The sequence below is a fragment of the Anas acuta genome, chromosome 4 (genome assembly GCF_963932015.1).
Source record: "Anas acuta chromosome 4, bAnaAcu1.1, whole genome shotgun sequence".
NCBI lineage: Eukaryota > Metazoa > Chordata > Aves > Anseriformes > Anatidae > Anas > Anas acuta.
The window spans coordinates 9,341,274-9,354,523 of record NC_088982.1 but is presented as its reverse complement, the minus strand read 5'-3'; the positions used below and the strand labels follow the sequence as shown (position 1 = coordinate 9,354,523).

The window sequence follows — 13,250 nt, the reverse complement described above, 5'->3', positions numbered from 1 at the left end:
CCACCAAAACCAAACCGCCCTTCTCCTGCAGGTCCCTGCCAGTGCTGCCCAGCCGCCCGCAGCCCCTGCCCTCCGCAAGCCAAGCCCAAGGGCGGCAGGGGACAAGCGGGCAGTGGCACAGCGGGTGCAGACAACCCAGGAACCCGCACCCCACTGGCTGTCACCCCCCCAAATTTATTCTTTTCCCCCCCCAAGGGCTAAGCCAGCCAGCCCAGCCTCTCCTCCTTCCCCCTCAAAGCTTGCAGCTCCCCTCAGCCCCTTGTCGCCCCCCAAACCTCCCCTCAGCCCCTGTCACCCCCCAAAAACCCCACAGCTCCCCATAACCCCTGTTACCCATCACACCCCCCCCAAAAAAAAAACAACCTGCAGCTCCCCGCAGGCCCTCTCCGCCTCCAAACCTCCCCTCAGCCCCCATCCCCCTCAAAAAAAAAAAAAAAAAAACATCTCCCCTCAGCCCCTCTCCCCACCAAACCTCCCCTCAGCCCTCGCCCACCCCCAAAAAAAGCAACACGTCCCCTCAGCCCCTTCCCCCTAAACCTCCCCTCAGCCCACCCCCCTCAAAGCCTTCAGCCCTTGTCCCTCTCACCCCCTGTTCCCCCCTAAATCTCCCTTTTACCCCCAATTCCCCCAAAACCCCCTCAGCCCCTGCCCCTCCTCCCCCGGCTCCCCTCAGCCGCTGCCCGCCGCCCGTTAACGGCTGCGCCCCCCTCACACCTTCCCCCCACCCCCAACGGCTGCGCCTCCTCCGCAACGCCTCACGCCGCCGCTCACCCGAGGACCAGACGAGAATGAGAAAGGGAAAGGGCGGCAGGAGGAGGCAGGGAAGGGGCAGGAGGCCCCGCTGACCGGCAGCCCCCCTCCGACGAGCCCGCCGCCGCCTCCGCCGCTGGCCCCGGCGCCGCGCTGCGCCTCAGCCCCCAGCCCTGCCAGGGTGCGGCTTCGGCGGGCCGCAGGCCAACAAGCGCGCCGCCTATTGGAGGGCGCCGGACTCGGCCACCAAGCCGCGCTCCCATTGGCGGAGGGGGCGGCGAAGCGGCGAGGCGGGAGCGGGCTGAGGGGAGGTGGCTGCGGGCTGAGGGGACCCTGAGGGGGCGCTGAGGGGAGCGCGGCCGTGAGGCGCCCGGAGACCCCCGACCGAGTGCGGGGAGCGGGAGAGGAGCCTCCCGGCCCCGGGAAGGAGATCTCCGTGCAGATGGGTCCCCTGAGCGTGTGGTGTGGGGAGCTTATCGCGCAGCAGGCCGAGAGATAGGGGCAGAAATCGGGTAATTGCCAGGGGAGCGAGGCGATAAGGGGCCTGCCCCGCCCACCGCGACGGTATCGGCTTACAGCAAGTCGAGATCGATGCAGGTGCACGGAGAGAGCAGGCAAGCTGCGTTACCGGAGGGAAATCTGTCAAAACCTGAGGTATTTCAGGCAGTCCAATATCCAAACTATCAAAACCTGAGGTATTTCAGTCAGTCCAGTATCCAAACTATCAAAACCTGAGGTATTTCAGGGAGTCCAGTATCCAAAGTATCAAAACCTGAGGTATTTCAGGCAGTTCAGTATCCCCTGAGTGTTAAATCCCAGCGTTATGAGGAGTTGTGCACCTCAGCCTGGAAATCTGCAGATACATTGCGTAGTTTGTATGTTGAACGCCTGATCAGATCTTCCTAAATCAACCTTCCAGGCTTTCTAAATTCTCCGTGGAGCTGGGTGTGTAACATAAACCCAAATTTTGTTACTCCTGCAGATAAACCCACAGATTTTAAGGTTTGCTTGTTAGCTGTCTTTAGTTTCTGAACATCTTTACAATCATTTCATTATAATTTTAAGGTTGTTGCCTGATACTTCTTTTTAGAAAGTGCATATTATAGAACAGTACCACACAGCACTGTGTGGGCTGCTGCAGGGAAGAGGTGACTCCAGCTCAGACAGACCCAACACATCAGGTTTTAGTGACAAGCTGGGAGTCATTAAAACTCTTTTCGTTAGTTCTTTTTACCCCCCACCCCAAGTTACCCACATCTTACGATCAGAGGAAAAATAGGCTCCTGCTAGCAGAACCTGATGGGTGCAGAGCCATAAACATCTCTCCCTTGAAACATGGAAGGAATCAAGCCTATTCCCACCACCTCCACTGAGGAAAGGCACCCTTCTTCCTCAGTTTGCACTTTCTGGCAATTAATCTTCGTTTGTTTGCAGTTTATAATAGAAAAGCAGGCGGTAGACGTATATGTGAACTGGTATGTGAACTCCATCAAGGCAAATGGTGGATTAGTTGCAAAGCAGGCAATAATTACTGCAAATCTTGACAGCAAGACACTGCTGGATGCAGGTCTGCCTAATCAAAACACTTCACAGTAGAACAGGTAATGGTGTAATTACTAATAATTAGAAAATCATGTCTAATTTTTGAAATTTTTTTTTTTTGATAGAACTATTGCTGTAAACCCAAAATGTTAAGTAAACTCACTTCACTTATCTGGTATTAAGTCTAGTTGGACCGAGTAGAAGAGTTTACGTACAAGATGCCATCCTCTTATCCCTGTTCAAAGTCAAATCAACGAGATGGGAGTTGCTCTGTACCTGCATGGTTCAGCCACATGCCTCAGGCATCGTTTTCCCCGTGACATGTAGATGACCATATATCAACACTCTCCTTCATCTTGGCATCTCATTTACCTCTTTTTTTCCTTTGCACACCATAGCATTTAACACATAAAGCACTTTTTCTTTTAGTCTAGTAAAGTAAATGGGAGAACTGATCCATATCAAAACTTACTCAGCAAAAAAATCCAGTTTTGTTTTAAAATTAATGGTTTTACTTTCCAGTTCATTGCATGGCTACAAGTACATGAGTGCCAAGAAGGAAGGTGGCGTAGAGGTCAGATGCAGTGCCCAGGGACAGGGAGAGGGCAGGATCATTTCTTTTGTTAGCAGTGCTGGCTTAAAGTGTTTCTAGAACTACAGGGTGATGTGTCACAGGCAGCTTAGGCTGATGGAAGGATGAGTTTTATCATTTTATGTTCGATCTAGTGGTTCTCTTGTGCTGTGCTACCCTCTGACCTGCCCAAGGTCACCGCTCCTGCTCTCCCCTTCCAGCGTCCCCTCTGCAGCTTGCATCATACCCCATGAGGACAGAGAATATATCGTTTCATCTGGTTGGAAAAATTCACCCAATGGAAAAACTGGGGGGCAAGGGGGCACAATCAGCTTCCTGCTCAATCATCTGACTCAGCTGGCTCACTTTGAAGCCTGAGGCTGCTACAGCTGATACATGAGGCTATTAAAGTCACTAATTCTGTTTTTGTCCTGACCAGGTTCCTGAGCTGCTGCCTGCCCAGATGCCGAGAAGTCAGTGCTGGTGCAGAAGCAAAGGTAGGGTTACGGGGGATACAAGTGTGAGGGAGGGCACATCCATGCCCTGCATATTAGATTAGTACACAGTACTGCTAACTACAGCATCAAGGGAAATCTAAAAAAGCACTTTTAGACATTTTAGACATGAAAAACTTGTCTGTTGTTGGTAACTCTTACCCGTTTGTTTTACAGCATTACAGGTACAACAAAGGGTACAATAATAGGAACCACATAGTGTTGTTAGTTTTGGTGTTTGCAATATTTAAGATGGGTGTGGCCCCTCTTAATGACCAAGACAGGCTCATTACTTGTAGCCTTGCCTTTGCTGTGTGCATGTCTGCTTACTGGGCCATAAAAACAAAAGAAAACAAAAAAAAAAAAACAGAAAAAGAACACCACGTATTTACAGGCAGTACAGCATTCCCACCAGAAGTATCAGAACGTGATACTGGTTGTGTGGTACAGACTTAGCAGTTGCTGATTCCTCTGCAGCCTGTTGTTACCCCTAGCAGCCTCAGGCATCAGCAGTGAAAGACTACAGAGGGTCATCCAGTCTAAAATAAAAAAAAAACCAGTGCAATTGTATTGATTTACAACTTATTTTGGTTTGGCATTACTAGGTATCAGAAAAATAATACTGCAGTTATTTCCGTGCAGCTCTTCACCTTGGCATTAGCACTCCCTGATGCTCAAACCGCTAACCTGTGGGAAGCATGGTACTTGGTTGATGTCACCCATCTGGCATTTATTTATTCCTTTATGTGGGGTGCAGCCCTTCCCATGGAAGCAGTCTTAGGTTGGTTTTCTTACCCATAAAGTGGGAGTGACAGTATCAAAATCTATCCTTCCCTCTTGGCCTGCTTGAATTATTCATTTCTGCCAGTCATTTCGGGGGCATTTCTGGACAGGGCTTGCTTGCCTACTCTGGTTACTGGTTTTTGTCTCATGCAGACCTTTTACCACAGTTCCTGGACAAAGGTCCGGTTCCTCTAAATAAGCAATGCTTGGATATGAATTCATTGTGAGTTTTTTCAAGGGCCTTCAAAAGAAAGCCTTAATCTTGAAACTTATTTGAGAGACGCTGGCAAAGTGAAAGGCAGTCCCTGCTCAGCCATGCAAGACTTGAAGCAGAGGGCGGGTGGCCGTAGACAAACACCAATTACCTTTGCAAAACACCCCAAGAGCTGCCCTTGAAGGGCGTTTAGTCTCACTGACATGTGGGACTCTTCTGGTGCTGGTACAAGTGAGCCTCTGCACACGTAACATTACTACTGAAAAGCTTAGGGGGAATTTTTCTTATAAACTCCTGAGCTTAAATGCCTTTTAAAAAATGATTTCAGCTGTGTAGAGCAGTATTAATAATATGTCACGGCGTATGTGTGGTTTTACTAAAGTTGGTCACTGTAGGTAAGCTTATGCCAAAAGCACTATTAGAAAGTTTATTTTTGTCCTGGCTGCAATTCTGCTCTTTATAGGAGGGAGTTTATTTTTACTCATTTATGTAAGGAAGGAGAATTTTCCTGAGGATTTGAAAATGGAAACAATCTTTAAGGTGTATATATATATACCTGAGAAACATTTGATGGAACAACTACATAGAGAAAGAAAAATGTGTTCTGGTCTACTTTCATCTCCTTCCATAACCAAACAAAATCACATCAGAGGTTTACTGGAACTGAAAAATAAAAACCAGAACTGAAGCACCAGATGGGGAAAAGGCGGAGCAGCCAGTTTTTTCATACAACCTATTAAACTGAGAGGCCCAAGTTGGTCTTAAGTTTGAAAAATATTGACTTTATTCAGGGTGGAATAGGAGAATGTTTATACACTATTCAGATTAAATATAAATCTATCCTTGTGGTTCAAGCTAGTTAATAACAGTTTGTGTTATTGCACAAGCTTCTTAATACCACTTCTGTGATAACAAAAGAGAAGGGAGTAAAAGTACAGTGATTGTTTTAGCCAAAAGGAAAGCAAGCAAGCAGCTTTCTCTTTTAATAATGCTACAACACTCTTTACAGAGGTCTGTGTTTGTTTTTCCAAAATGCTTTTCCAAGTAAAGCCGAGTCTTTTAATTGCAATGTCTCTTGACTGCATAAGCATCACATGCCTTACGTAGACATACGTTCATTACAGGTTGCTTCTATACTAATTCTAGCGTTACTAACACTGCTGAAGTTCTTTTTAGTTACTCTCATACACTAGTAGCAGAAGTGCCACAAACAGAAGCTATACCTTCTGAAGAGCTAGTACCTAAAAACAGACCAAGGAGAATAAAACAAAGAAAGGACCAAAAAAAAAAAAAAGATAACAGGGCAAGTTCAAAGTAGTGAAAAGGGCTTAGAAACATGCGAAAATTATTTTAAATTATTAGGTAATTATTCTTATTATATACAGGAGAAAATTAATCTTGGAAGAAGCTTTGTAATGTTAGAATAACAAATGTTGAATTCCTTTGTATCCCATTTAATTTCCAAAAGGCACATTCTCAGCAGCATCCCCACGGTTAGGGTGCGGCTGGCATTTACTTGGAAAAATGAGTATGAATGCTAGCACAACGTAAATCAAAGCACAGCAGAATCACTGAGGCCCGAAACAGACAGCTTGGGAGCCCACACCTGGAACATGTTCCCTTATTTGTCCTGTAGGAAAGCCCTGTTCCCATAGAATAGACTGTTCTTTTTTCTGTGCTCTTGGGGTATCCTGAAGGCTTGCTACTGGCCTTCAATTGCAAAACTCTGGCCATGCCAAAAAGCTTGCAAGGTCAGAATTTAAGTGCACATCGGCCTTCCACTACAGGAACCAGCTGGATTCAGGTTGTACACCGAGGGAGCTAATATGATGTGGCTGATAAAAAGTGAAGCACTCACTCAAACAAGGGTTAGACACTTTTACCTTTTTTTCATCGTCCCATATATGTCCAGAGATCTAATCCTACAGACAATAATTACTGTCATTTTTGTACAAAATAACTTTGAGTTATGTGGAAGTAAGACTACATTAAAAGCAATTTTTGCGTGGCTATGCACGTCATAAACCTGAGAGACTGGATTAATTGCTTCCCTAGTAAATATATGCTAAGGAATGAGGTACAGATGGGAGATAGCAATGACTATCCTGCATTTAAGCTACAGGAGTGGAAATCCTGGGGGAGTGGATCTGGGGGTTGACTGTGCTACAAGACTTGCTACAGACTCTAAGCTCACTGATCTTTAATATTTGGCAAACTGAAGTGCTAAAGTGAACTCAAATGCTATCTAGTCTGTGATAGTTTTAATAGCATTTATTATTTGGTATTTAAGAGGTAAATTGATGTTTGTTTGTTTGTTTCATACAAGAACCTATTTAAGAGGCTGTAATCATGGTCATCTCAAGTGCTCCTATTGCTCAAAAAAAATTACTGCAAGAAGTTGGCTGCTTAGTAAGATACAAACTATTACATCACACACTTTGCTGCTGCTAGGTGAAGTATTTAATGTTCAGAACAACTCTTCAGTGCCTCATGATGCCAAGAATTTAAGTGCTCAGATGTCTAACATTATGTAAATTCTACCTCAAAGTAGTTTTTTTAAGAGTAATTTAAACACAGGAATATAAAATACAATTAATTTTGTCATCATCAAGATTAAAAGACATTCAGATGAGTAATTTTGCCAAAGAACATTGCTACTTATGTAAGAAACATGAGCCAAAAGATGTCTTAAACTTCAAAGACCTGTCTCATCAAGTTTTTGCCTGAAGTTAAGGTTTAATCTCTAGCTTCTATCCAAAGTCATTTAGGAATGATTTCTACCCAACCGCCTTCTATATGCATTTTGTAGCTGTATTCCTGGTGCTGGGGCTCCTGCACGGAACAGGCTGACCAGCAGATGTCACCAAATTCAAACTAATTACACTCAAAGCTTCGGAAATCTTCAGTCCTTTGGAACTTCCCCAAAGCATGAGGAACCTGAGGGCACGAATACTCTCATTGCTTATTTACATGCCTGTACAAACTGTTACGTTCTGAGCTAGGAGATGGGTGCCAAGCTGCTGACACAGAGCAGCAGGATGTAGCACCTGCATTTTCATAGGAAAATTCTCGATACCAGATTCCCTTTTTTTTGTCCCTATGCTTATGCTACATTGATTGCCAGTTCCTTGTTTAAAACTGTATTTTCCAAACCACATTAATTTTTTTTCCCCTCGAAAAGTAACTCCCCCGCAGTTACCACTTAAAAAACTTTCTTGGACGTTTTGATAGAAAAGGCAAGACTTTTTCTAAAACTAGTATAAACTATTTCAACTTGCGTGTTACCAAACTCACAAACTGCATTTCTTGGCATGACCAACTACTGCTTTGATGCTCCTCCCCAAACTATTTTAAAGATATGGAGCTTGCAGTGTTTGTGTGTGTTTATGTGTGTATAGATATATTTTATATATATATATATATATATATATGCAAGAAGCTGATTTGTGGTGTAGAAAAGAGGCAAAACAGGCTATTAAGAGACAGACCCTGAGCCACATGCTCTAGCTGTGCTTTTCCTTCCTACAAACACCAGAAACTTCATCTAATTCTTCACAAAACGGACTAGAAAAATACGTAGGAGCAAAAGGATTCAGAAAAGAGCATAAGTGATTTCAGATTTGTTTGGAACTCTTCTACCAGTATCTGGAAGGATGCAGGAATAACCTAATATGTCCCTACCGGTACTGCCTACCTTGGATTCTGGAGATAGCAGAGACGTTTGTGAACAGAAGGGCTGTTAGGTGCTGGGAAACGGGAAGGCCCTCTTCTACCCAGCAAGCTGCTGAGGAAGTCCTTTGGAGAATGTTCCTCTTCGAGGCCTTTTTTTTTTTTTAAAAAAAAAAAAAAGTGCAGGTCATACCTGCACTTTGTGTCCATAGATAAAATGAATGATAAACGGCTAATTTCTACCCCCAGCCACACTGATGACCAGAATGTCCCATTTCTCATAGTGTTGCTTGCACAAAGAGTTGTTTCAAGAGGGCTGAAAACAAATTGTCTTCTGTTTACCGCAATTACAAGCAAGAATATTAGAACACATACCCGTGAAGTTCAATCAGACTGCACAAAATTAGGTGAATTGGCATTAGAAGTTTATCCACTTCAGAAATACATACATTTGTATAAAAAAGGAAATTAACATTTACATATTTGCAAGTCTTCTATTATACAGGTAAAGACAGTGTTATGTTTTATATGTACTGGATTACATAGGTATTTTTACAGTTGAAAAATCTTGAGAGTATCTGATTGCAAAAAAATTTAAATACCTGAATCAGGACCCAAAGATATAATTATGACTGTCACAACGCAGTGAAGTCAGTTATTCCCAGAAAGAGAACAATTTACTCTGTAAACAGTACTTACAAATACTGTAAGAAACTAGAACTTGCCTAAAATACAGTTATACACATTTTAAAAAGCCAACATTTTTTATGTGCTTTGTAGGCTGAGCTTACTTTACAGAATGGATCACATCAGAGCAGTGAACCACAGGGATACTCATTGAATAGAACTACAAATTATAAATATCCAATGATCTGAAATTTAAGTACTGCACATTCTTTAATTGATGCTCACAAAACCTATTATCATGGGAGCAGAAATCATACGACTGATATCGTGTATGTCTGTCTCAGACAAAAGATAGGAACCAAGGCAACAACTGCTGGCTCTGTGTATCCTACTATTACATCTTATTACAAAAAATCCCTTAGGGATTAAATTCTATTTTATTGTTTTCATAAACAAAAAGTCGGTAAAAATTTTATGTTTTTTAAGCTGTGACCATTTAATTGTAACGAGATCAAAACCGCCTTGTATAGACTTTGTAAAGGTAACAGAAAAGTGAATTTTATGCATCTGGATTCAGACTGACAGAAACCAGATAGCTTCTCCTGTTTTATGATTGACAGCATTTTTTAAAGCAAGTCTCAAACTTGCTTTATTTAGAAATAAGATCATTTTTACAATCCTTTTGAATTAACAAAGTTATTTTCACAGGTCATTAAAACAGCTTTCTCTTCTTTATTAAAATTCAGGAGTAGGGCAATTTCAGCATGACTATCAAGCTTAGTTTTTAAGACCACCTGTCCCCAGAGTATTGGGGAATTAAAATTACAAGCACCCTGCTAACACCTATCACTTGATAGTGCTGATAGCAAGTTAAAAACTTTTATTTTTCCACACAACTACAAACTGCTGAGTGATATTTTCTCTCTCTCACAGCCATATTATGCATCTTCCTTTCTGGTTCAGATGTAAGGAATGGGACTCCCATAAAGCCAAACCAATATTATTCCAAGCCTATCTCAAGTGTTCACAATTAAGTAGGAAGTGGGATACCATAAGCATATCAGTTGGATAGTTCCCCAATTGATTACTGCAGACACTGTAATCAGAAGTTACATTTAGGTATGAGGTGGCTTAAATAAAGCCGCATGCATTTCCTGATCATCTTTACCTGTAGTAAACCAAATTATTTGCACAAAAGACTCATTATTTACGCATCAACTATACAAGTAATACAAAAAAAAAACCTCTCAGTTAAGCACCGGTGCTGACTTAAGGAATAATACCTTCAAGTCAGAATATTAGTATTCCCCGTCAAAAATGAATTCTGATGTACTTTCAGAAGTTTCTTGTTTCCACATGGGTTGCGTTCACAACACTTCTTTGTTCATGTGGACATTGTTCTCCTCCACATTCCAAGGAGACTAGTAATAGCAGCAGTTTTAGAAAAGATTTATGAGTCCTGGACAGACTTCACAGAAAAGTCAGCTGAGATCTTTCTCAAAGTGGTCATCATCAAATCCACTGATCTGGATTGCAAAGTTTTAAAGAGTTCATTAAATGGAGTCCTAGTTCATGTGAGAACAAGTGGTTGAAACGGACTCAGTTTTTGTGTGCAAACAACAGGAAGTCCAGAAGTGGTAGGAGCCCACACTTAATTCAAGGGCAGTAAGGAACCTGGTTTTCCTCTGCATCATTGAATTACACCAGCCGCATCACCTTGGTTTAGAGTAACCGTAAGGACACCGAAGAATCAGGCTGTCATGACTAGGTAAGACGTGAGTGCTGTAGTATTCAACCAGACTCCCCATGTTCAGAAACATGATGTCTGCATCCAGGTAAAACTTGCTTTCCTGTTGTACAACAAAAACATATGCAGTCATTAGCAGTAGTTTCCTATTCAATGGTAAAAAAAAAAAAAAAACAAACAAAAACAGCCACCACCACCACCAAAATGTCATTATCAGAACTTCGTTCAGACAAGCTGCTGCTTTGCAAGCTTGTCACTTAAATAAGTCCAAATTAAACTCAATAATTTAATAGTAATTCCTTTAGAATTTGACAAGCTGAAGTTTAGATTTGGACATCTGCAGCTACTTTGTCTTTTGTACAGTATGGCAATTGGAAGGCCCAGATCTGAGTACTCAAACTCTCATCCTAAAACAAATATTTGTAGATCAGCTTATTTTTACTTTTACGAATGGGAAGAAGTTTCACCTTTGATTTGCTATACACGTACCCACATGAGATTCATACGTAGATACACATACACAAGAAGTGCATTTTTAGCAGAGCTACGAACCTTTTCAAATATTCTGTAGTTTCTCACTTTTTCTGCTGATTGATCCCATACAACCAATACCTTAAAGAAAAATGCAAGATAATCAGTTCTGCTGATAATCTCTTCCAAGTCAATGCATTATTAAGGAATAAAAAATTCACTCAAGCTATGACAGAGTCTCAGATTTTCCTTCATTAAGGAAAGAGCACATCTAAGTTGTTAAGTGCTTTCACCATATAAAAGATACTGCATCTTTAAGTCAAAAAAAAGCTTTTAGAGGGTAGATTCAGCAATTGCAAGTTACCTTTCCAGCCTTTGTAGATGAGTTCCTAATGCAGTATAATCCATTTTGTGGCTGTCCCCTTGGGCTAGTAGCTTTGAATGTCCTAAAAATAATACAGCAATTATGTATGTTAGCATTTTCTGAATCAGATAATTAAGGTGTGTAGTTCTTGTAATTCTTATTGAAAATCTCTGTTTTCAGTTATAATAATTCATAGTATATCATATCTGATAGAATTTTACTGTTCTAGCATCTGAATCAGAAAAGCAGCGCAGACTTTCCTGTGCTTTCTGTCCCATCCATCCTGGCAGAACAGCCATTTCCAGATGGAATAAAATCATTTTGCAATTACTCTGTATTCTCAACTGATACATGAGGACTGACCTAACTCCCCCAGAAAGTAATTTCCATATTAAAGTAATTCAAATACTTTTCCTGTGTTTTAAACAGAAGTTACTGATCTCAAAGTTATTTTTGGACTACTGTTCAGTGCAGGATTTGTAGGACTTTAGGCAAGTGTTTTAAAAGTCACATCTACCTTTCAACTTCGAAGGATTCAGAGGTATTAAGAAATACTGAAGTAGGCAGCCCAACCTGTAGGAAAATACAAAGAAAGTAAATCTCTGCACAGGCCAATGAAAATACAAAGTACTAACAATACACTACGCAGATAAGCTACAGCCATCAGTATCTGAATTAGTTAATGGTGCTTTAGTCTTTACTTCATGCTTCTTACTCCTTTACATCAAATATTAGAATGCAGAATTTATCGAGGCATTCCTTAAAGCTGAGAACCAAGCAGCACTGTGTTTTCAGAAGGCTCTTTTTTCTCCTGAAATATGCCCCAAGCCACCCCAAAGAAAGCAAGAAAATCAGCCTTTTGAGAACAGATCGTCTGCTTGATCTTACTTTTTCGTAGTCGCCGTCAGAATCATCACTCGCTTGGTTTGGCTTGGAGGGCACTGCTGGCTTTTCAAATGAGAAGCTTCTAAAACTCTGCCCATCTGGTGGTGATCTCCTGGCAGAAACAAAACCAAAACTGAAGGACATCTCCTCATGCAAGCAGAACAAATATACACAAAACTGAGGGGCTAATAAAACTAGAGTTAAAGAGGAAATTTCAGTTTAGGACTTGCCAGCCCTAGAACTACAGAATAATTTAGGTGTAAGGGACATCTTTCAACCTAAATTGTATCATTTAGTCCAAGCTCTTGTTCAAAGCAGGTCCAAATAGCTCACTGTGTCCAGTCAGGTATCTCCAAGGTTGGAAATTGCACAGCCTCTCCAAGTTGACCATCCACAAGGTGAAAAGCTTTTCCTGATATCTACCTAATTTTCCATGATTTTTGTCTGTTGCCTCTTATCCTATCCCTGTAGATCTCTGAGGTCTTGCTCTGTCTTCTCCATCCCCCCATTAAGTAGTTGTAGAGAGTAGTGACACCTTCCTAAAGGTTGAACTCAGCAAGTTCTCCCAGCCTCTCCTCACATATTACGTGCTACAGCCCATCAGACATCTTGGTGGCTGGATCCACTCTAGTAAATCAATCTCTTTCTTGTGCTGCCTTTAAAGAGGGTTTTGTTTTTTTTTTAATTATTTTTTATTTCTTCTTTAAAGGTGAATGATCCAATGGGCAAAAATATTTCCATCTGCCTCAGCACCATAACCAGTCCCACATCCCTTGCACTAAAGATGACCTTAATATGAGATGAAACATTTCCTGTCTCCAAAGAAGCCTAAAATTGTTTTTGTGGTTCAGTGACAGTGACATGAAGGTTTCTTATTCATTGTGATCAAAGGCTTTTAAATCTAAAGCACACCTCAAAGCAGACTACAAAGATTCATGTAATTTAAAAAAAAAAAAGTCGACTGTTTCTTTCTGAATAATTTCAGAAGTGAAATTCAGTGCAAAGTTTCCAGATAGCAAATACCTAGGCAAACAAGCGTGCCACTGAGGATAACAGGGATGGTGCTGGGAAGAACAACATGCATTGACAAGAATCTGACAAGTAAACTCAGTGGAAACTTTGACAGTAGGTTC

General features: G+C 41.7%; 2 protein-coding genes and 1 long non-coding RNA gene across 27 annotated transcripts in view; 1 reads left to right on the top strand and 2 right to left on the bottom strand.

Moving 5' to 3' along the window:
• The window catches only part of ADD1 (adducin 1), a 60,327-nt gene extending 59,365 nt beyond the window's left edge, over positions 1-962 (bottom strand). For 5 of the 19 annotated variants that reach the window (XM_068679729.1, XM_068679745.1, XM_068679746.1 and 2 more), the window contains exon 1: positions 772-960. The gene's annotated coding sequence lies outside the window, so the exon portion shown is untranslated. Of the gene's footprint in view, positions 1-771 lie in introns of all 19 variants that reach the window. The other 14 variants (XM_068679740.1, XM_068679735.1, XM_068679749.1 and 11 more) reach the window with 6 other exon arrangements.
• An 85-nt stretch (positions 963-1,047) lies between these two features.
• LOC137855539 (uncharacterized) overlaps positions 1,048-13,250 on the top strand; it is a 50,562-nt gene continuing 38,359 nt past the window's right edge. For all 3 annotated transcript variants that reach the window (XR_011095794.1, XR_011095795.1, XR_011095793.1), the window contains exons 1-2: positions 1,048-1,404; positions 3,303-3,360. This is a non-coding gene — a long non-coding RNA (uncharacterized lncRNA). The remainder of the gene's footprint in view (positions 1,405-3,302; positions 3,361-13,250) is intronic.
• The window catches only part of SH3BP2 (SH3 domain binding protein 2), a 37,218-nt gene continuing 32,399 nt past the window's right edge, over positions 8,432-13,250 (bottom strand). For 4 of the 5 annotated variants that reach the window (XM_068679755.1, XM_068679756.1, XM_068679752.1 and 1 more), the window contains 5 exons: positions 12,121-12,229; positions 11,750-11,805; positions 11,233-11,314; positions 10,950-11,009; positions 8,432-10,500 (listed from right to left, as the gene is read on the bottom strand). In XM_068679755.1, coding sequence (XP_068535856.1) covers positions 10,363-10,500; positions 10,950-11,009; positions 11,233-11,314; positions 11,750-11,805; positions 12,121-12,229 — 445 coding nt within the window. In that variant the 3' untranslated portion in view covers positions 8,432-10,362. The remainder of the gene's footprint in view (positions 10,501-10,949; positions 11,010-11,232; positions 11,315-11,749; positions 11,806-12,120; positions 12,230-13,250) is intronic. The other variant, XM_068679754.1, reaches the window with a different exon arrangement.